We start from the raw sequence: 23,740 nt of genomic DNA, 5'->3' as shown, positions 1-23,740 counted from the left end.
TTACTTTTATTTGTCATCACAGTCTCATTTTAGACCGATCAAAACGACGAATCGATACTGTATGTGTATGTCGTTAACTATTAACTTGAACGCCAATGGAGTAGCGATAAATCGATGTGAACATTGTGATAGATCGAAACGGGTCTTAATGCCCTATATCATTGATTTTGTTAAGTATTTTGTTATTCGTGTAATAATGGATAATTTTCAACCGACAGTTCAGGCGCCGAGGAGATGGCAGGTCGGCAGGCAAGCAACAGCGGCGCAAGCGAGCCGCCGAGCTCGCCACGCGTCTCCCCGCCTAAAGTCGTCGTCGACGACAGCCCGCTGCAGCCCGCTATGGGCAAGCATAAGGAATGTTAGTATCTCATTCATTTTTAATAACATTGTCGGTATTTTTATAATCAAACTAAAAATCACGAAAAAAATTTGTAGTAAGTAACTTTATCATAAGGTTGATTTCTTAGTCACCCTTACTTTTCGCACTGTATGGTCAATGACACTGGCCGCAAATTAAGATTAGTTACATTGGTTTTATAAGTATATAGCATGTATTGAGACCAAAACGTCTAATTTCAAAGTCAGATTGATGTTCATAGCGGAATTTATTTCAATTTTCGAAGCTTAAGATAAGAATGGGTTTTGAAAATGTATACAATTTGACGTTTTAAACTAAATATCAGGTAGGGTTTCAAATTAGACGAAGAGGCTATTGTCGGTATTTGTAGTTGCCGTGTCATCACACGTATTACCTGGTCTCAAATTACGTACACTCAAACCAGTACGAATTTAGACAAGTTCGTTTCCCAAATTAGTTCTACTAGGAATCGAATACGGGATTTCTCATTAGACATCCACATCGTAAACCGTTAGACTACCAAAGTCTAACTTTGCACAAGAAATATTATTTTTCTGGCGATGATGACAGGCAGATCAAAGAAACCCGCGTAAAATGCGAGTCGTTAATACATATTGAACAGAGTCGTTGCATATGCAGACGAAACTTCATTGTTCCCTTTTTGTTTTACTATGGACTACTGATACATGTATAAATGTCAGCCAATGATACTAATTCTGATTGGGATTGATTAAATGTCAAACTACAAAGCAATACTGGCATTACCGACACGTATGTCGAATGCGGTATTTAATTTATAATCAGCCCATTAAATAAAGTACTTTCGAAAACAACTCACGTAGAACACCATGAGTGTACAGCAAATATAAAACAAAAATGGAATGCTGATGTATCTTGACTCTTATATGGCGTTAATCAGTATTAACGCCATATAAGATGGGGTGAAACCGAAATACTGTGAGTAAAGCACGCCCTAATGGTAGCACAGAGTAAAAATTTTCGTATATCGTGACAGCTGAATATGAACAAATTCTGACTTATTCCAATAAAGTGCGAATTAAAGTCCATCACACGACTTCACGACAGTCGAAAAATAGCCATTTACTTTTTTCCGAGAATTGAGGTAGCCGTCCTAGTTTCGCTAAATCTAATTATAATTGCAAACAAACGTTATACTTTTTACGAGACCGTACCAAAGAAAACGTAAAATACATTGATTATGGCGTTGAGATTTAACTACGGATCATAAAGTAGACCAATATTTACAGCTGTACGTAAACGCAGCCATTTATGTGAAACTTGCGGTCTTAGTGTCTGTTGTGCTCGATGTGAATTTATAATTGAACTCATTCAACCCGTTATCTCACTCAGCTATTGACAATAGGCACCAATCTTTATAATGCTTCGTAAAAAGAATTAGAACAATAATCTCAGTACAGAGTACTAAAAAACCGACCTCAAAAGTCATTCATACCCTAGTTTGCCACCCTTAGAGGTGGAATATTTGCTTAAAAATTTAAATGGGACCACTACTGAGGTACCCTCTTTCCAATAAAAAAAAATCATCAAAATCGGTTCACAAATATCGGAGCAATCGCGTAACATATATTAAAGAAAAAAACAGTCGAATTGAGAATCTTTCCTTTTTTCAAGTCGGTTAAAAATAAAGTTGCGTTCTGATCATTGACTTACAATTGTTCTGATGCACTTTGTCCAGATTTTTGACATACATTGCTTACTTATTTTTTCAAACAGTTATTGGCAAAAACATCATGATGTCTCGTCACTTAAAGTGCCTATAGATTACCTCGTTTTTTGACGATCGACACGCGTCGACCTACAGAAAATATGATAACAATCTTCTGCTTTTTACACATTTCGTCGTCGATCGTCAAAAATCAAGCAAATCCTACAGCACCTTATGTACGGCACAGTCTTCCTACTGGTAGCCAAGTTCGAAATCTTACAATATTGTTTATTCCGTTAACGCCTTTGCCATGCTGTCAGATTATAATCAAGAAAATTAAATATGAATGAATGAATAAAGAATGTTCTCATGCGAACTGGGACATCGTACGTTACTTCTGGTTCTCTGGGAAAATCTACCATACGCACTAATCTGGAAAGGCGACTTTCACTTTTCAAGTCGATATAAAAGTTAACCTTTCACCCGTATGACTCCGATATGATATTGTATTATGGTACGCCATGTTGGTATACTCTTTTCCCAAGTGTAACTAATAGTAAATGACATCCGTAACCCGCTCATCACTAAATGTAGGTTTCATCGTTTGCACGCTATATCTCATGGTTTTGTAAATATCTAACCTATTAAGCGCACATAGATTTATTAATGTTAATATAGTATTTTTATATTCATGCGCAAAACCGTTATTTCTTTGTGAACCCGTGGCACTTAATTTTAATGCTTGTTTTGCTTTACTGGCTACATTGGGGTTTTTTCTTTGTCTTTCGCGTTCCGGAGGACTATAACAATTTTGTTGACACGCATAATTGATATCTGAAGTAATGTCACTGTAACATATTTTTATAGACCTCAACTTAGTTACCTTGAAAACGTGAAGTTTCATCTTTCACAGAGCAGATAGATAATAGTTATTCGAAGATTTTCTGCAACTCACCAGAAGTCTCGCGTAATCACATTTCCGGCCATATTTCGCGGCTTGTCTGTCGGAATAAACAAACCGCCCAAGCCTATACGATCTTTGTCATCACCGCCATATTAAATCAATTTGCTCATACCAGGCCTATACACATCATATAGCATTTTCAAAACAAGTATTGAAGAATTTTCAAAACAGATAAATATTGACATACAGATAGTCCACAGCTCATGCTAAAAATTTTCGTATAGGTTTTCGAATGTCCCTTATGTGCGACGGAAATGCTGTATTACGTAGTCTTTACAGCGTTGAATGTTCCACTTACACGTTTTTATAATAACAAAAGTCCTTCATAAATAAAGATATCGTGAAATTAGCGTAGGTGCAGAAATAATACAAATAGAAATAAAACTTTTATTACCTCACGCTCATATCAAGATCGTAAGCTTAGGAACATAAATCATACACAAGCATCGAAACTTTTGAAATCCTTCACACGTTATATTGTAGTCTAGAAGTTTGCGAGTGACTGTAGCGAGGAGTATCGCAATCTGGACGCCCAGTAACCCACAATATTCGGCCCAGTGGTAGTGAATGTTTCGTCTGTATTACGGTCGCGGCATAACACTAGTTTCCTTGTGCAGTGTTTATTTATGTTGGCTTCTCGCCAGCGTTGTCCGTCCGTCTACACGCAAACAAGAATATAGCGCTCTGCGCCTACGCTCATCTGCCGACTATGTCGATATAATCACATCGATCAACGTATCGATATGCTACGTCAAAGTTCGTCACCTGGCGTCATAGCGCCGTATTCTTCGATACGTGCCAGCTATTCAATCAGCAGTTATTGTTGTATGCAAAAGGCACTCGGTATACGTCGGCATTACAACATCAGTATCCTCACTGGACACTCGATTCCATTTATTCCATTTCGCATCTCCTAACACTGTATAATTTATAGTTTTTTAAGTTCAGGAAAAACAGTTGGATAATGTCGAGGAAAATCGGACTGTTTTAGTGTTGTGTTTTGGACGAGATGACTAAATTTAATTCGATTGTTGTTATAATGCATTTATTATTGGTTTTTGTTGGACAGCGTTGAAGGTGAAGTTGATGATGCGGCGACCCATCAACCAGCTGGTGGCTCAGGGTATAATGCCGCGTGAGTATCAAAATACGTTTTATTTGTTTAGAGCTATTTGACAATCGAACGACCGGCAGTGGCTAAATGCAATTTGTAGAATAGCAATTAACGGCGTTAATGACGAATCTCGGGGAGGCGCCGCCCGCGCACGCCATAGCCACCGCCGCTCGTGTGACGCGCGTGGGTGGAAGAATTTATTTACGATCCAAACGTTGCTGCTAATGAGGGCTCCCAACTTGCCAATACAAAAAGAAATTAATATCTATTTTATTATATTTTATTACATAGATAGATATGTCCGTATGATATATATATATATCATACGGACATTGATAACGTTGAACCCCACATCGAATCTTTATTGGTTGCAGTCCAAAAATAAACTTGTTTGAAATCAAAATTAATATTATATTATAAATGAATCTGAATGACAATGTAGTAAGTACGTCTATATGATACATGAGACGATTTTAGATGAAATTTAGTGCAAATCTTAATTTGATAAATGTGTTCGACCTAATTTTAATTTTACACAAAAATAGGCTCCTGTACAAACACGATATATAATATTTTTTAGTTATTTATCATTGGACTTTGTCGTTTCAGCGTTGAAAACACCGCCTGCGTATTTTGAACAATGCAAACAACTGGAGAGAGCGAAAACTGGCGACTTGCTGAAGGCAAAAATACAACGGCGACCTGATCGCCAAGAATTAGAACGAAGACATATTTTGGAACAAGTATGTTCTTTTGTACTATTATATTATTGTCATAATACCTTTATTATTATATCAATAGCCATTTTTACTAATCTTTGTATATGAGTATGCATATTTAGTTCAACAAGTTAACTTACAAGTAAATTTTAAACCACTTTTCATTTATGCTTACTGATTTGAGCTAAAGTTAAAGTTTTACTTACATGCTTATACATGTTGAAAAATGTAATAATGTTTACAAATAAAAACTTAAATTTATACATATTAAATTTATTGATACTGACATTGATGAAATGTTGTGTATATTACACGATATTTCATCAATATCATAGCGAATAATGATACATCAAAAAGAAATTGAGATCAAGCTAAAGAGAGCGTAAATTTCATAAATGTGTATGGAACACGGTCTTTTTAAGACATGACTTTTGGGGTATTTTTATTTCTTAATGACTGCTTGAGTTTAGACATGATTCCCTGGTCAATTTACTTTTAAAATAAAGAATTACCAAGCAATTTCCATTTGTTGTTCTAACAACACATGTCTATTTCAGGAAAGCCATGTAGATCCGAGTCTAGCAGAGAAGCAACGCATGCTCAAGAAGGCTCGGTTAGCGGACCAGTTGAATGATCAGCTGTCTCACAGGCCCGGCCCGCTAGAGTTAATAAAGAAGAACATACTGCATACAGAAGAGACCATCGAAACTGCAGTCAAGAGTGGCATTTTAGCGTTTAAGGCTACGAGTGAAGGAGCCTCTGGGAGACCGCAACATCCGTCTTCATATTGCGGACCACCTGATGAGGTAAGACAACTTTCTTCTTCCTCTGTTGTGGACTACAAGTATAAACTGTCAAAATTCTTTGTTAAATATTGAACCTTACATTAGTTATATTATATTGCTTAAAAGACATTGCCAGTAAATTGTACTGTAATGTACAAATATGGTTTAATGATTATTCAATTCCAAGTTTTGAATGAAAGTATTTTCAATTTTGACGAATTTCCAGAATCTCTACATTGCTACTACAACCAGTGCCATCATTCACACGTTTGAAATAATATAGAGAATCACTCTTAAACATTTACAGAGGTTCTAGCAAAAACTGAAACCGTAATACTAATTGCTGAAACCTATAATTAAAGTACAAACATCTTGTTTGATCGATCCTGCATTTGTAATATCAAAAATTGACAGCTTATATACGTCAGTATAGGCATATCATTAAATGGTATGAGATTTAATTACAATGTAAACTATTTTTGCTAAAAGCCGGTTGCACAAATTGTCTAAATAACAAGCAGGAAATTTATTACATTTTTGAATATTGATTGCACTATTTATGCAGCTATTATCAAAAATACCACATTATACATACATTCCGTAAGGAAATAACTTATATAAGTTGGAATACTTAGTAACAGGACCAAATTAAATAGGTTCAACATTCTAGGCTTCAAAGGACGGTAACAGTAGTGCAAATTAGCCATGGTACAATAATGAGTAAGAGAAAGAAATAAGAATATTGAACTTAATATGAGTTGGTAGTGGGTAAACATTATTATTGTTGTCACGGTCATTCACGTGATGGTTTCCATAAGTATGTTTGTTTCTATTATATTATAATAATTTTGTAAAGGCGTGAAGTATATGTATGTATTGTAATGCTGCTAATATATTTACTTGTCCTTTCATAGTACAATGTAAATTACACCAAACAGTTGATATTCCAGGTGTCTCCCTCCCCGTCACCTCCGTCAACTTTGTCCCCGGCCAGTGTCGCGTCCCCCCCGCAGCACCCCGCACCCGGTAAAGACAAGAACCGTAAGAAAAACAAGCAGAAACAACAGCCCAAGGCGCGGTTCAAGTTTCATGAGTACAAAGGTAATTATATATTAATTATACCTAGACAACTAGTTGTTATAGGAATTCAAAGAAAGTGCATGTTTGAAAGAAAACCTTAAAGAATACAACCCCAATCCTATAAATCCCCAATCCTACAAAAGTCCAACCCGTATAAGCAAAATGATTGCTAGCCTACCAACCATGGAAATTAGCGATTTTATTCTGGACAATTGTTCGCCAAATTTTCATAACGGTTTTATAAAACAAATTGTAACAACAAATAACAACACTTCAACTTGTTAACACCGGTCAGCAGTACTGCTACACTCACTACGTCTTTCCTGGGCACACAACACTTCCAAGTTATAGTCTGTCTTTTTTGAACATAGAGTAAAATGATAGTTCCTTGTGCAAAAGTGTTGCCCGCTTAGAAGCAGCTAGTGATTGCAATCGATAAATATTCTATCGACTATCGACTGAGCGTTGATCACGCTTATGCAATAAATAACCGAACTTCTTATATGAATCGTCATCGATTCATTATTTTGAAAGAAAAGAAAGAAAATAATATTTATTTAGTCTCTACTAATGATACAAAGTAAATGTTAATATTAAACATTGATATCCAAAATTGTCACCACTCAGCATTTGTCGGGTTCTGCATGCAAAACAACACAACGCTGATATTCTGTGGTGACCGAGCAATGGAGTGGACGCCACCGACTGAATGAATCAACAAAACATATCTGGAACTTAAAATGTCAAAATAAAACACTTTACAGAGAAAAATATAATAAATATTTATAATAAATATTAAGTAAAATTTTGTATGATATAATAATAAATCATGTATCAGACTACACACATTTTTGATCGAAAATCGCCTCTAATGCAAATGAACAAGATACGTCAATGTGTAGCTTGATGTGCTGGCGTGTGTACTGTATAGTAAATATTAACATTTATAATTTATTCCAACCAAACTCCAACTACTGGGTACAGGTTATTTAAACTCAATTTTGGTAAGTTCATACATACATACACTGCATTTAGAACTATGTCTATTAAAATACAAAGAGGACACATATTTTTAAAGTTTTTAATTTTAATTCTGTGTAGATAATTAAATCCGCCTATTCTTATTAAATTGTATATGAATAAATATTGATTTCTAGAAATTACTATGTTAACTGTCAACATAGTTATAAAGAAGGCTATAACGCAATTAGCAATCATTAGAATGTCGTAACATTCACAATTTAGACATTTTTGGCAACATTTTACCTTTTTTCACAATCTATCGATAAAACTGTCGACAACAACTACATGACTATTTAGATTTTCCCGACAATTGGCAACCCTGCAAATGTGTTTTAACTCTATCTTCAAAAAAGACAGACTGTGGATTAAAATACGAATATATAAATTCAAAAGATAATAGTCCTAAATGCTTAAATGCAATATTGGAACCTTTGCCTAATTTTTTAATTATTTAATGTTTACCATTTAGTCTAGTTATCTATCAATCTGTCTTGTACGTTAGTAAGTACTAGTTCTCTAAATAAAGATGCAAGTATTTTGTTAGGTCCTCCAAACGCCCAAAAAGCGTCGTCACCCCCCGACAGCTCAGAGACGCCATACGAGCTGCTGCTACAACAGCAACAGCTACTACTACAGTTGATGTTGCCCGCGTCACCGGCGACGTCTGTGGCCAGCGCGGCGTCTGACGCGTCCGATCACCCGCCTCCGCCGCCGCCACCACCACCACAGCCACCTTCTCGGTTCGAGGACATGAAGGTATTACTACAGAATACAGTAATAATTTAATAGAGAACGGTCGCTCCTGGGCCACAATGATATTATATGTATACATCATAACCTTGTACTGAGATCTAGTTGTCGGAAATTAAAAGCCGTCGCTGACTGACATGTGAATAGCAGGGAAACAAAGCTATGTGTAAGAAAGAGTAACTGTATTCTTGCGTCCTTTATGAACGTATTTCAAACGTACAAAACACTTCTAATACTCTAAATGTTTTCCAACAGGTATCTGATCTTCGTGCGGAATGTAAACGTCGGAATCTGCGAGTGTCAGGCCCGAAACCGCAGCTCATCGACCGACTGCGATCGTTCCTCACAGAGAAGTTTGAAGAACCGCCGCGATCACCTGCTTCCGTTACTTCATCAGTCGTCTCGTCAGTGCCCTCGGTAACGTCCATCGCTTCGCCTGACCCCAGGGTAGAAGAGGCGGAAGACATAGTACAATCCCAACGACGGCAGATTGAGGAATTAGAGCGGAAACTAGAAGCGAGTCGGCAACAGCTGGAGTCAATGCGGCGTGAATCGGCTGGTGCAGCAGCCAGCGACCAGAGCCGGCGGCTTCTGCAGGCCCACATCTGCGTATCGCAGCTGCGCGCGCAGCTCGACGCGCTGACGCAGCCCGCGCCCGCGCCTGCCCCTCCACCGCGCTACGTCCTTGCTGCCTCCGATGCCACCCCTGAACGCCTCGTGCGCCTCTTCACCGTCACTCCACCTACCAATACCGACACTCCCGCCGACCAAGCACCGACGAAGACTAACCCGGCATACATCCTCAACGGCGTCAAGGTGGTTCCTATTGCTATTCTTCCGACGCACTATGAGCCCGAGCGAGCGGCTCCTCCACCGCCGCCGCCGCCGCCGCCGCCGCCACCGCCTCCGCCGCCCTCGATTCCCGTCGCTACATTACACGATCAGACTGAGGACAGTCAAATAATGGACGACGTCCTCGAGATTCTCGTTGAGAACGGCGAGCTGCCCCCGTCAGCCGTGGTGGAAGCACCCAATCCGTCCCTCGAAAGTTACCTCCCTAACGCTAATGCCTTCTCACCGGCCGACGTGCTGACTGACGCACATGTTCGCGATGCTCTCGTGCCCGACGATCTGCAGAGAGAGCTCGATGACATCCAGAATGAGATCATGTGTCACGCCGTCAATGACAGTGACACTGTTACGGACGACATTGGCGGCGACCTCAATGTTGATCTGCTCATGAATGATGAAATCCGCGATTTCGAAGGATCCGATCCCGCCTCAGTCCACGACGATTTTTTCCGTAGTTTACTCTCGGGCAATCATGACGACCGGTCGCAGACGGCGATGGATATCACCGAGGATCCGCCCGAGCGTATGAGCATGACACCACTGACCAACGGTGAAATTCTGGATCACCATCGCCCCGGTTTCGACGACATGGACGATCTATCGTTGCCGTCGTTCCAGAACGAGGATTCCCGACAAGACACGTTTGGGACGTTCGAGGAGCGGCCCCGCGAGTTTGACTTCAGGGATCTAGTGTCGGACTTTGGTTTGAACATGAACGTAGATAGCGATGGGTACGACTACATGGACACGGAGATAATTCCAAACCACTTCGGGCGCGGGCATGTGCCACAATGCGACCCGCTGCTGGGCGGCGTGCTGTCGCGGCCGGCGCCGAGACCCGCACGCAAGCACTACTCCTGGGACAAGATTGAATTCGACGCCACTTGACCCTTGCCTGCTTGCTCTCAACACCGCGGTCTCGCTCTCTGACGACGCAGGCACTTTGATTTCCAATTGCTAACGAGTGCAGCTCCATCTCTTGATCTTACTCCCGCCGCTTTCTTCAAACTGAAGGTCCCAACGATCTTTGCGTGTTATATAGTGCGGACTTACATAAAGTATATGTATTAAATAGCACACATTTAAAGCCGACCGCTACCGAGTAGCGTGTCGTCAACGCGCTAGTCTCTCTCCAGTGAAAGTTTCTTCCATTATGGTGACTTACATGTAAGGAAGACCAAACATATAATTAAGTTTGTTGTGAAACACATAGTGTTAAAATCAACGAAGGACTGTCTAATTTATGAAACGTAATCGTATTGGTACTTAATAGAATGATACGAATTGTTTGTTTCGCTAGCTGTTAAAATAGAGTAATGTTCATCTACTATAAGTGAGTGCATAGCATAGGCCGCGTCACCACCGCGTGCATGTCGTACTAGGCTCACGTTTAATAAATCCATTTTATTTACTTATTTATAGGCATATTGACTTATGTATATATTGAAGGCTTAATGTAATAATACTCAACATAGTTGTGGATTTCTGCATTCCGCCCGATGACTAAAACCTAGGGGAAAAATTATCATAAGAAGATATTGTTTTGTTAAGGCACGAAATATCAATCTGTGAAACATCTGGTCACATACACGTTTGTAAATGTTGCATTAAATTAAGGTAGATTGATGTTGTGTCGACTCCTAAAGTCCGTTTTCAGCTGTCTTTGTTGCAAGGACGGCTATTTCCCAAATCAATAAGTGACATTCCAGTCTTGTTGAAGTGCAAAATGTGGCACAAATAGCATGCTTGACTCTCTAGTTGTAATATTATTTATTGTATTCGCATTCTGTTCTGTGGAAAATACGTAGAATGCCTTGTTCTTTTAGTTGAAATTGTAGTGTCCGCTAGAGAGCAAGGTGCAAGTTCACAAGCCATCGTCATGGGTGGGACCAGCTCGGGAACAATGTTAGATATGAGTTCATTTAGTAGTAGGGAGCCGGCTCCGCGCGCCACTGCGGATACGCAAACACTCCCTGCCTTATTGCCAATTACTTGCTAATCCTTAGTTGGGATTCTCTAAATGACATTTTGCAGTGTTCAAAAGCTATCATAAGTAATTCAATCATAATTTTTCCTAAAAAATGTTAACATTCTTTTGAAAATGTATCATTCCAATGTACGTCTAAAGTGTAGGGTAGGTGCGCATTAACAGTAAGTTTCTGTTGTAATAATTGTTATTCATAATATAAATATGAATTTTACATATCCCGTGCAAGAGTGTTTGGATTGTTTGCGTAATCGTTGGAGCGGATAATTTATTACGTATTTATTTATTTATTTCATTTCGATTGTACCTTTTTTGTTCATTCATTTTATTATTTGAGTGATTTCACGAATTGTGTTTGCATGATACAAGGTCGCACAAGGTTGCGACTTCAATTGCTACAAATGGAGAAAGTTTGCGATTGTAAAATTGATAACATATTGCCATTTTTTGCATTTATACGTATAATTTAATTTATGACTCTGTCAGGACAACGAAACATGGCTTTACTGCCTCTGATGTGCCAATACAATCATACAAAATCTGGAAAATATGGTTACATTTAGGTGTCTACAAAATCCGACTTTATACAGAATCATTATTTATTAAGTTAGGATCGGGTAATTCGTGTTATAATAATTATGTTCAATTAAAAACAGCATGACAAATAAAGTGGTATGAAAGTAAATGATGGTGGTTATGTGGCGGTACTTTAGAAATTTCTAATATTTCAAAGTATATTCACATATGGATTGGTGCTATCACTATGTAAGTTACGATTAAATTATATGGAAATCTTTTTAACATCTCGCATAATTTGTGTCTGCAAAATGAATAACATTGTGTGATTCTAAATGTTAAATGATTAATAAATTAACAAATAACATAGTAATTTTAGGTGAATGGTCGTCAACTCTGCCTTTAGAAGTGGTAATAATTTATATATAGGATAGCCGAACAATGTTCCTCACAAAACGTAAGTTTTGAGTTCCGAAAGCTTTTTCTGCATACCTTGTATTTGTTTGCAGTCGTGCCGTTTTTTATTTCAATATTTCATTGAATAGTTATTCATATGAAGTGTTAAGAGAGCGTTAAACTTCTCATGCAGAGTAGTTGACCGTATCCGCAATACAGAGAAAGCGCTTCTTCACCAGGGCAGAGTGTTTCCACACAACAAAATATTGCTTCGTTAAGTAAACTTATTCCATTTTATCTAAGTAAATTATAACAAACATTTTACACTAGATTTAAATATTTATTAAAAAAATCTATTTGCTCATTATCCAAATTATACTGACATTAGCCAAATATTTGCGTCGACTCTCGTATGGATACTTTCCACGTAAAGTAAACTTTATTTAACTGGCCTAGTGTGTTTAGCTTCGTATTTACTCTTTATACAGAGTATCTAGTTTAAATATACCTATTTAACGAGATACTAAGTGAGATTAATGTTTTCATAAATAGTGTACTATCTGCATATTTGTTATTATTGTTGTAATTATTTTAGGAGAGTTTTTAATATTTGTTTTTTAAAATAGTTTATATTCTGAGGTGATAAATCATGCTGAACTTAATTACATATACCTAGCTCTCTGCAAGTATTTGTAGCTAATTGACTGGCTTTGTACTTTATTAATCACGACTATTTAATACATTTATGAACAAAAATCCACGTACTTTCGACCTTGTAAAAGTCACTTTTGTAGTTATATTAGGCAATATGGTGAAACGAACGGCTGAAAGCCACTCGACAATAGTCGAGTCAAGTATTCAATACATGCGATGTGATAACCACAAGGTTGGATCTTAGAGTAATTGGATAGTTTTTTTACCTTGCCCTGTAATTAATGAAGCCTTGTAAATATTTACTTAGCCTTTATTAGCTTAAGGAGCGAATGTTAAAATAAAACGTTTTTGACACAATTAATACTGTTTCTTTTAAACCTCTGACACGAATCAACATTATCTATAGTAATATGTTAAAACCTACCAACAAAAACCTGTTTATTCCACACAAATCCATTCAATTTCACTCTACAAATCCCCTTATACTTGCTACGCAGCCAGTGGGGATCTGTGGATCTCTACTCAATGCTCAAGTCAGGATTGTACTGGAAACACAATCACTTGAGTATGATTTCGAGTGCTTTAAACCATACTCAAATCATGAATTGAGCATTGAGTAGAGTTCTAGAATACGACCCTTAAGGTCGTATTCTAGAAATCTACTCAATGCTCAAGTCAGGATATGAGTATGGTTTAAAGCACTCGAAATCATACTCAACTCCCTGCCATTAGGGTCGTATTTCCAGTGCTTGTGTTTCAATTGCAATCCTGACTTGAGCATTGAGTAGAGTTCTAGAATACGAGCCTTAGGGTCGTATTCTAGAACTCTACTCAATGCTCAAGTCAGGATTTGAGAATGGTTTACAGCACTCGAAATCATACTCAAGTCCCTGCCATTAGGGTCGTATTTCCAGTGCTTGTGTTGCCAGGGCAATCCTGACTTGAGCATTGAGTTGAGTTCTAGAATACGACCCTTAGAGTCGTATTCCAGAACTCTACTCAATGCTCAAGTCAGGATTTGAGCAGACTTGAGTATGATTTCAAGCACTGGAAATACGACCCTAATGGCAAGGACTTGAATATGATTTCTAGTGCTTTGAATCATACTCAAGTCCTGACTTGAGCATTGAGTAGAGTTCTAGAATAAGACCCTTACACAGGTATAAATAACCTTGAGATAATAAGTCGGTTGTATCTTCTAAACCAAGGAGCGACTAATTTTTAAATTTCGCGACTAGAACCGACTAATTCATTACTTTTTTTGGATGCAATCGGATCTAAGCTAGGAGCTTAGTTCTCGAGATTCAAAAATGGTGCCGTCGCCGCCGGAATAAACTTATAACCAGGGTGGACAGTAAAACACTTTAATAACATCAAAACGACGTAACAACTAAAATTAGTTTTTTACGACTAGAACCGACTATCACGACTTTTTTTAGTGTAATCAGATCTAAGCTTATTCCAGCGTGAACAGTAAACCACCCTTAACTTTTGAACATCGAGGCGAACCGACTAAATCATAGGTTCCCAAATTTTTCAGCTCACCGCTCACTTAGGCAACATAAAAAAATTTCATCACCCACCACCACAAAAAATAATTAAAAACATGTAGGTATTTTTTACATTAACTTAATAAGCACAAAAAATCTGAAAAAAAAATGTTGTGTAGTTTATATAGATAATTCAGTTTTTTTTCAAAAGCGGTATCCGTCCTCCATCTGGACAGCGTGAACGCTCCCAATTGCTTCCGAGGCTCCAACCGCCCCCGTAAGGACTCTTCAGCGCCCACTAGGGGGCGGTAGGGACCACTTTGGTAAACTATGGACTAAATCCTCTGTGGCCGAACGGTTACCACACCGGACTGCCGCGCAGAGGTCCCCGGGTTCGATTCCCGGGCCGGGAGAAATATTTGTATTGCCTACATTTATTTCTCTCGTGAGTTTGTGTGTAATTTGTGGGTGTCTATGTGTGTGTCCATGGCACCCGCAACACAGGGTTTCCCTAGTGCGGGGCTATGTTGAGTGTGTGCTTTATTATTATTATTGTATTTATTTTAAACTCTCGCCTCTCCCAAGGCCTAAAAGATTATTATTATTAATCTATAGTTTATTGTGACATATAAGTCATATAACCGACTAAACGGCGACTATTTATCTGGCTAGCCAAATTTCAAAAACTCGACCATGGTCGCGCTAACAACAATAACTACAACAGTTTATACAGAAATAATGTAGCGGTTTAACAAATGATCTTTTTTATGTCAGGTTTGGAAGATCATTGTGTATTATATGAATTATATCTAATCAATCATTGACATAAATAACTATACATTATTTTATTTGTAAGTCAATGATTATATCTTTCTAATTTGTATATTGTGTTCACGACTGTGATAGAGTTCATTACTGAAAAGTAGCTATCTGTGGTAGCCAATAATAAGTACTGTTATGTAATTTTCGGAAAAATTTCAAATAGTGGACATTTTTCGGGAAATATTTCTGATAAATTTCAAAAATATAACACGAAGGCTCAATGATGTTATACGAAGGCTCGTTTAAAATTATGTGTTAAATAATTATGTAAGTAGATTCAAAATGATGAAGAATGTGGCATGGCAACAATGGCTAGGGTTTGCCTGCCATGGCTCTGGACCTTTTGGAGGGAAAAGTGTCGTTTTTATTTTGACTTTTAATTATTTTGTGAAATCTAGTTTAAAGTGGAATAGGATAGTGCTATTGTGCCTTAATCGAAGATTAAAACGCGAAATTATGCGAATCTCGAAAAATACCCGTATCGGCCCGTTCCAAGGAATCCCGAGTTAATCCAAGCACGTCGCCTCAAATTGCCTATCCTCTTTGTGGCGGCCATATTTACAGAAAAACTTATTTTTATGTTTTCGGCTGAAGGACTTTGTTTCCATGGCCAGAAATAAATAAAAAAAAATTTGCCTGCCATGGTTTTTGTTGAAAAGTCACTGTCATGAGGAGTATATATCTTTCTAATTTGTGGAGTAGTTGAAAGTGCGTCATCGTTTTAAGAGTATAGCAAAATCAATATTTCCGAAATTGTTTACTCGGTGATTGTTTTATTAAAATGATTTTAGAGTTCTGAATGATTTACATTGAATCACTTTAGCAGTATCTTCGCTTTTTATGCCGTTGGTGTGAAGTTATGATATTTTCGGAAACTTTGTTGTTTGCTATCTCATTGACTGCATGCCTTGCCATTTTGTTTCTTTTAATTTACTTCGTAATTACTTTAACGGACCTTGAGTGCGACTATTTGAACGCGCAAGAATGTTGCGATAAGTTGAACTATTGGATGCTACCGAAGTTTATCGTGCACACCTTAAGTACATTCATTTTGTTGTATCATTTGCGATTGTGGCTGTTCCTATGTAACTTGCCGATGTTTGTATGGTTGACATTTCAGTATTTTACCACACCGAGTGGAGATTTGGGCGCGTACGACCCAGCAGAGATTCATAACAGTAGGCAACTCAGAAGACACATGAGACATGTTTTGATCAATCTTGCATATTACTTCATTTTGTTTTTTATGTACCTGTATTGTTTCATTCTCGCAATTCTCAAAGGAAATCCGATACCTCGCCAAAACGACGACGAGTTTATAACAGAGATTAAACCTTAACATGGCGGAAAACCCACTTCCGCAAGTAAATGACGACAGCGGGTCTGATGAAAGTGAGGAATCGAATGGACCGGTACTAAGACGTCTTAGAAAGATTTCGGCTGACAAATCTACATTGCCAAGTAACAGACCTATATGTAGTAAACTATCGTTGCCTGAACATATAGCAGCATACTGTGAGAAGCGGGAACTCATCAGAGATGATACACCAATATCTTGTGACAATGCGATAGTGGAGAAGGCAATGTCGAATTATATTATAGCCAAGGAAATACTGAGCAACCTATCTTGGCAAGACAAGGGGTTATGCAAGCATGTGTGCACTACTTGGAGATCAGCGGTAAACTCATTAGTACGGGAGCATTTCCACTTGGTAGACTTTGTTTATAACATGCAACGTAAAGTCTTTGATCATGATAGATTAATAAAATCGAATGATTTTCATAAAGCACCTATGGCGGTACTTGTGTTTGTGAATAATGCTGGGTCGGCTATGACGGCTTATTGCAAAGATATCATCCCTTGTCCTTGCAAGACCCCTTGTAAAGCAAAACTACATTCTAGTAAGTCACTCCTACGCCGTACTATGTAATAATAACAATATTAATAATATCGAGCATATAACCAGAAATAGAGACAAAATGTTAATTTGTTTGAAAACTTTTCTGCCGAATCTTCCTGTATAGTAGTACACTTGGACCTACCTGTTTCTGGTCTGAGTAGGCTAAAGCTGGTCCTCTGGAATAGTTGAACAACTCTCTGTATTGTTCACAATAATACACCTTGCCGTAACTAAATAATTTCTTTTGTTTTAGTACTGGATGTAATACACCAACGACTTTGTGCTCCAAAGGACTGCATGTTCACAGTAGTAACAAGCTTCCTGACATTCATGCCCTTGCCCAGTTCTGTAACATATTCAAATGTTCTACGTCACTACCATAAGCAAGGAAGCAAGCCATTCATTGGGGGAATCTACATTCCCGACATTCCTAATGTCCAGTTTCATGTATTAAACATCAAGCAGAAGAATAGAAACACTATGGATTTCCAAGATGATTTTTATGACGTGTTGGAAAAACTGGCTGAGACACGCATCTTCAAAGGGGTCCTTGTGTATGCTACACAATATTATATTTTGCAATCCTTTGAAGGAATTACATTGCTGAATTATTTCAAACTATTGTAAGTTTCCTTTTTTCTATTGTTTCGTTTCTTTAGCAAAAACAAACATTGTCATTAAATAATGCATTATATTATATCACAGTTATATATAGTATACATATTTTATTTTGTCTTTCAAGGTTACAAAACTGTTGAAGTATTTAAAAAAATTGTTGCATTAGTGTTACTGTCTAAAATCCGATAAATAAGTCTGGTAGATTTTGATTAGGTATCTAATCAAAATCTACCAGACTTATTATAAGGACTTTTTTTTCCTGCCCCATGAGAGTGGGTTTTATATCTGGGTCATTTTGAGGATGGTTTTCTTTACCTAATTTTGGTTGCAATTTGTGTAATTTAAATATTCTAGAATATTATCATAAAGTATTTAAAGTATTCTTAATATTCAAGTGTAGTATCCAGGAATATTATTTAAAATTTCACAATAATATACCCAAATAATCAATTGCCACTGAAAGTAGGCAGAGAAAACTAACCTAAAAATTACCCATCTTATCCTTAATTTTTATAGATTACCATTAAATTTCAATGTTTCTTATTTCAGGCAACAAGAAATTCCCTTTGCTTTAGCAGGGTGTATAATTGAAGACACAATACTCCAACAAAGTCAAATTGATGAAATGATTAAAGGAATAAATGACGGCATCGACTACGCCAGTAATAACCTCATTTCTATTGGAGTTTTCACTATCCCAAAGAATGATGACGGGTCAGATAATAGAGAGAATTACAACTTTGATATGTTTTCACTTGTGATTCAAAAATGTGAATGGACCAAGCCTAAGATTCAGGAGATTATCAATGATGTAAGTTAATATACTTGAATAATACATGCTCTGAAGTCGTGGTCGCCTAATGGTTTGATCTACTGTCTCTCAAGCAGATGGCCATGGGTTCGATCGAATCCGGAGCCGCACCCCTGAGTTTCGGAATTTATGTGGGAAATTTAATTTGAAATTTATCATGAGCTTTTCAGTGAAGGAAATCATGAAAACATCATGATGAAACCTGTATGTCGAAGAAAGTTTAAACCCTCGGAGAACGTGTGAAGTCTCCAATCTGCATTGGGCCAGAGTGGCGGACTATGGTCTAAACCCTCGCTTGAGGGGAGACCTGTGACACGTGTAAATGATTTGAGAAAAATACAGCATGCCCATTATAACTAGGTTTTTATTCAGTTCAAATTAAATAACTACACGTAAAATTATTAAAATAAACAAATTTAGTTAACTGATATTCTATAATGCACCTTCCAATACGTGCAAACAATATGGACCTGTGTTCCTGTGTGGGTATTTTAGGATAATTTTCAGGTTAGTTTCCTCTACTTAATTTCGGTGGCAAATTTTATTATTTAAGTATTCGAGTATATTATTTTGAAATATTAAATAATTGTAATAAAATAAAGCAATCAACTCTTTTATATAACCATATAAGTAAAATCTTAAACATCTATCACATTAACTTACATGACTGTAAAAGATCAGTGATTCGATGGCAACACATGTTAAATTATAAAGATACTGAGGCTCTAATGAAGATTATTACTTAAGTTATAAAATAAATACTTTTATACACTACACTTACCTATGTACCTTGGTGTACACAATTCTAGTCATCGTATTCTGGATTTTAACATAATATGACACACAGCGACCGACACTTACTCACACATGCGCTCGCGCACTCGAATGTTAAATAATACTTCATGATAATATTCTAAAATATTTAAATAAAAAAATTGCCACCAAAATTAGGTAAAGAAAACTAACCTGAAAATTACCTTTTGACTCTTTTCATATTAATGCAGGTTCCAAAATATCGTACTCGAGAGACATCCTTATTAGAATATCAAATTCTATACATTTTGAAACTCATTCACTGTGTTTCGGCTTCTGAAGTTAACGAATGGTTTTCGAAATGTTATAAAATTTGACATTTCACACTGAATGTCATGTTGACTTTTTACTATTGATTTATTTTCCTCTTATTTAGTGAGAAATTTTGTGTAATAACTATTTAATATTTATTTTATAACTTACAGTTTGCAAAGAAAGTACCACACTTCGAGCACAGTGTAGCATTAAAGTTATCATGCATCGGCAGAGACAAGAAACACGAAATAGAGCAAGAGTACTTCCGCGTTGCGTTCCCACAGACGCCGCTGGTGGGTTGCTACGGCAACGGGGAAATCGGTATCAACCACCCACCAAGAAGCTGTTCCCATGGTCAAATGTCTAAACGCGCTCGTCAAGACCCTTTGAAGGACATGACTTATTCTTACTCCACTGTTTTCTTGTACATTGGATGGGGAAAAATCTTTGCTGAACCTGAATCGCCAAACAAGTAGTTCAATACTACATATTATGTGTAAAGGGATAGTATAATGAAGTTATAAAGAGAAGGAGTAAGGTATTATTGTTACCATACAAGCAAGCCTATTTCACATTTGCAAGTGTCTCACTATTTATCACTGACTTCTGTGAGTTCAGAACATATCCCAACAGAGCACGAAATTGACGTGCTTGTATGGAGATATACCACCATTCTTTTTTAGACTATACCTATATTGTTTAGGTTGCACTCTGTAGAGGCATGTAGGCACTATTTATATGTTTTGGAGTCTTCACAACTTTTTTTTTCTGAGTGTTCGATCTTTGTGTTACTTGTTATAACAAACCAGTGTAGTAATTTTACAAAAATAATTGAATATCAATTCAATTAAAATTGAAAATACAGTGAATAGCGATATTTCTCGCCAGGGCTGGTAGCTGTAAAGGCATCTAACTGGGTGATAGAACTTTCATAGATTTCTCATAGATGGAGCTACGACTAAAACGTCGTTGAAACACCAAATACAAAGACACGACAAGCACATAGAAAAATTCGTGAGGTCCGCTGGTTCGTTCCGTGGCTTATTTGGTATGGCGTCTGACACGGTATGCTAGAAGATTCGTCGGTTCGAATCCGGCCGGATTGAAGGAATTTTTTCTGAGTGTTCGATCTTTGTGTTAATAATTATAACAAACTAGTGGAGTTATTTCACATAAATAATTGAATATCATTTCGATTAAAATTTAAAATTTCACTACAGGTATTAATTAACTATTTAATTCTGTTTGAAATATTTTGTGGTTTATCTGACTGAAAATGAGTGTTTACACTTGTACATTTAACAATAATCTAATATGTGGCTAACTAATAATTTTATTGTTCATATCTGTGATTTCAACAAACAAAAAAGATATTACAATATCTTTAGTCGCTCATTGCAATATTATTTCTAGGGTCAGCAGATTTTAGCACACAATTAAAAAATGCTTAATTTTTTGAATATATTTTTATTTTTTATGTTTGTGGGTAATTTTTAGGTTAGATTTTGTACCTAATTTCTATGTAAATTTTTATTATTTTCATAAGACTATTATCATAAAGTATTATTTAATATTCATAAGCGTAATATCGATAATATGCTCAAATACTAAAATTTGCCATCGAAATTGGTATTGAAAACTACGGTTCAATTTACTTTGCGGCGGAATGGAATGGAACGGAAGAGTCAATTTCGCCTCGCAGCGCGAGAAGGTGCACGCGGTCGCTGGAATGCTCGAGCATTCTCGCGTCTGCGCCTTGAGACTGTAGAATTTCGTCAACGTTTGACGTCACACTGCGCCAGGTGTCGCCGACGTCAGCTGCGGAATTCTCGTGAATGCGCGAGAATTCCACTTAAGACGAGACTGTTGGTTCGTATCTAGTTTGTACGTTACACAATTGACCATAAAGTTCATTACAGTATGTACAATATCGTTACAAAAAATTCGCTTCCATTCCATTCCGCCGCAATGATTTGAGCCTAACCTGAAAATTACCCTTATACTGACAGAAGATGTGAATAATATGGCTGAAGAAGACGCCACTACAATTTAAGTTGAAACAAATGAATTTGACCTATAAACAATGATCTGAATTGAGGGAATTAATTTACCTAAATTTTGGACATTGTTTAGTATGAACATACCCATTTTGTGATATGGCCAAAAAGTCCCGGGGATTCGGAATATAGAATTTAGACGACGAAGAAAATTAATATAGGCATTTTTTTTCGTTTATATGTATGTATTCATTATAGTAATTATAATTGAGAAATATCTAAGATTGGAAGAAGGAGGTATCTAGAACAAGATATACGCCATCCGGGTGATCTGTTGAGTATGTGATTAATATCTTTAAAAAGACTAGACCCTGGGAAGACATGTGTTTGAAAATAAAACTAACAACAGTCTTAGCAGCTGATGTTAAAAAAACAAAATGTCAAACAAGAGCAATCGCCAATATTTGATAACGGCAATGGTTTCTATTGTTTATCTTATCTTGTTTTCGTACTGTGTAAAAGAGATAGCCGTTATTGATTTTTATGCTATGTGAAAGAGAAAGCAATAACGTCTTTGTACAGCGAATATACATGCAAAGCACTCTTGTGAAATCTTTTGCTAAGTCGCACGTACAGAAACACAACTGTAATATTAATTTTGGAGACAATAATTAAAATAATAATGTAATAATAATTATTTATCAAATATGTCAATAATACACATATTCAAATAAAATCAGTTCTAAGAAGTTCCAGGATTTCTAGAAAAGAATGTCCATATTATTCTTTACGTTACTCGAATTTTAGGTTATGTAACTCCCTGAATTTCGATCACTGCTTATAAAAGATTTAGACCGTCGATGTATTATTTAAATGAATGATTTGATTTTTGGCTTATGTGCTTTATTCTGCCGACCCTAGATTTTATAAATACAATTGTATATTAACAGTATATTTACTGTTTTTCAATGTCGCGTAGTATTGTATGTTAGTTAAGGGATATCGTAAGTTACTGTGAGACACACTGTAGTGGAACGGTAAAAATATCACCAGCCTCAGGTGGGCCCGCAACTCATTAGAATTAAGTTTGATTACCTGATAATAAATTTATTAGCAAAATGCAATTTCTGTTTCTTAAACATACATAGAATAACAGTAATATCAAGCTTAGGTCACCGGAGTTGTGCATATTTTTTTTATAAAAACAATGATACATTAAAAAATTCCCTAACAATTACCTTGTGAAGTGAAACTGCAATTTACGAAGCCCTCATACATTGAAATCAACTTTCTCTTAATCAGAAATCTCAAGTTCACTTCAACGTGTTATTTTATATTATTTTGGATGCTTATTTAGTTAACAATAATTCCTTTCGCTCATTTTTTCTGCTCTGTATGATGCAAGATTAGAAGAGACGAGGCTTTAGGGTTTATACCAGCGCCGGCGCTGGCCGGACCATTTAGCGCCCGGGTGCAATCAATACCCTTGCGCCATCTAATAGGCCCGCGATCAGAATAGAATATTATTATATTCCACTGATCGGAAATTTGGGTGCAATTACAAATAATGTTGGGAGGCACTAGCACGTTTACTTCGCTTGCGCTGCGAGCGACACAGGCTCTTTGGAGGTGCCGCGAGCGGCGCTCGACGCCCCCTAAGGCCTTGCATCGGTGTGCACTGCATACCCTGCACTATAGGTAAAGCCGGCACTGGTTTGTATTTAAACGTAGAGCAGAACGCCTCGCCCCCGGATCCACCTCATAACGGTGGAAAAATCCAGTCGGATGAAGATACTCCACGTTTTGGTGCAACTTAATAAGTTCAAAGTTCCTTATAACCAAGACTGATGTACTTAGGCTGTTTGTATAAAAATATTTTAGCGCACGGCCGCATTTTGGTCACTTTTCGTTATTGTTCTTAGTGGTTCTCCCACTCATTTACAAACCATGTGAACTCTAACCAAATAAATTCTTGTTAGTAATATGTTAAAAGCGGAGCGAAGAAGAGCCGTTTCTGACTAAAGAACGAAATACTATATTGGTTGCTCTTCTCGTAATATAATGTGACTAAGGGAAAAAAGTTGGCTGCGCCAATGTTTAGCCGTGTCGAGTCGACATAAACGTTCATTCTGTGTGTGGTACACAGTA

At 37.1% G+C, this 23,740-nt stretch overlaps 2 protein-coding genes across 4 annotated transcripts in view; both read left to right on the top strand.

Moving 5' to 3' along the window:
- The window catches only part of LOC113234061 (MKL/myocardin-like protein 2), a 39,354-nt gene extending 29,043 nt beyond the window's left edge, over positions 1–10,311 (top strand). Inside the window, exons 3-9 of one of the 2 annotated variants that reach the window (XM_026469297.1) lie at positions 219–358; positions 4,079–4,144; positions 4,733–4,866; positions 5,400–5,648; positions 6,566–6,728; positions 8,275–8,486; positions 8,736–10,311. In XM_026469297.1, the coding sequence (XP_026325082.1) occupies positions 219–358; positions 4,079–4,144; positions 4,733–4,866; positions 5,400–5,648; positions 6,566–6,728; positions 8,275–8,486; positions 8,736–10,220 (2,449 nt within the window). In that variant the 3' untranslated portion in view covers positions 10,221–10,311. The remainder of the gene's footprint in view (positions 1–218; positions 359–4,078; positions 4,145–4,732; positions 4,867–5,399; positions 5,649–6,565; positions 6,729–8,274; positions 8,487–8,735) is intronic. The other variant, XM_026469298.1, reaches the window with a different exon arrangement.
- Positions 10,312–16,266: 5,955 nt separating this feature from the next.
- On the top strand, positions 16,267–20,678 carry LOC113234126. Of its 2 annotated transcripts, XM_026469388.1 has the most exons (5): positions 16,267–16,823; positions 17,076–17,099; positions 17,352–17,721; positions 18,266–18,527; positions 19,766–20,678. In XM_026469388.1, exons 1-5 carry the CDS (start codon positions 16,538–16,540, stop codon positions 20,069–20,071), a joined length of 1,248 nt encoding a protein of 415 aa, XP_026325173.1. In that variant the 5' UTR covers positions 16,267–16,537; the 3' UTR covers positions 20,072–20,678. The 2 variants fall into 2 exon arrangements, with proteins under 2 accessions (XP_026325173.1, XP_026325172.1); XM_026469387.1 differs by having other exon boundaries at positions 16,267–17,099.
- The last annotated feature ends 3,062 nt before the right edge of the window (positions 20,679–23,740 follow it).

The sequence above is a fragment of the Hyposmocoma kahamanoa genome, unplaced genomic scaffold (assembly GCF_003589595.1).
Source record: "Hyposmocoma kahamanoa isolate Upper Pololo Valley unplaced genomic scaffold, ASM358959v1 81, whole genome shotgun sequence".
Lineage (NCBI taxonomy): Eukaryota > Metazoa > Arthropoda > Insecta > Lepidoptera > Cosmopterigidae > Hyposmocoma > Hyposmocoma kahamanoa.
This window is presented reverse-complemented; position numbering and strand designations above follow the sequence as displayed.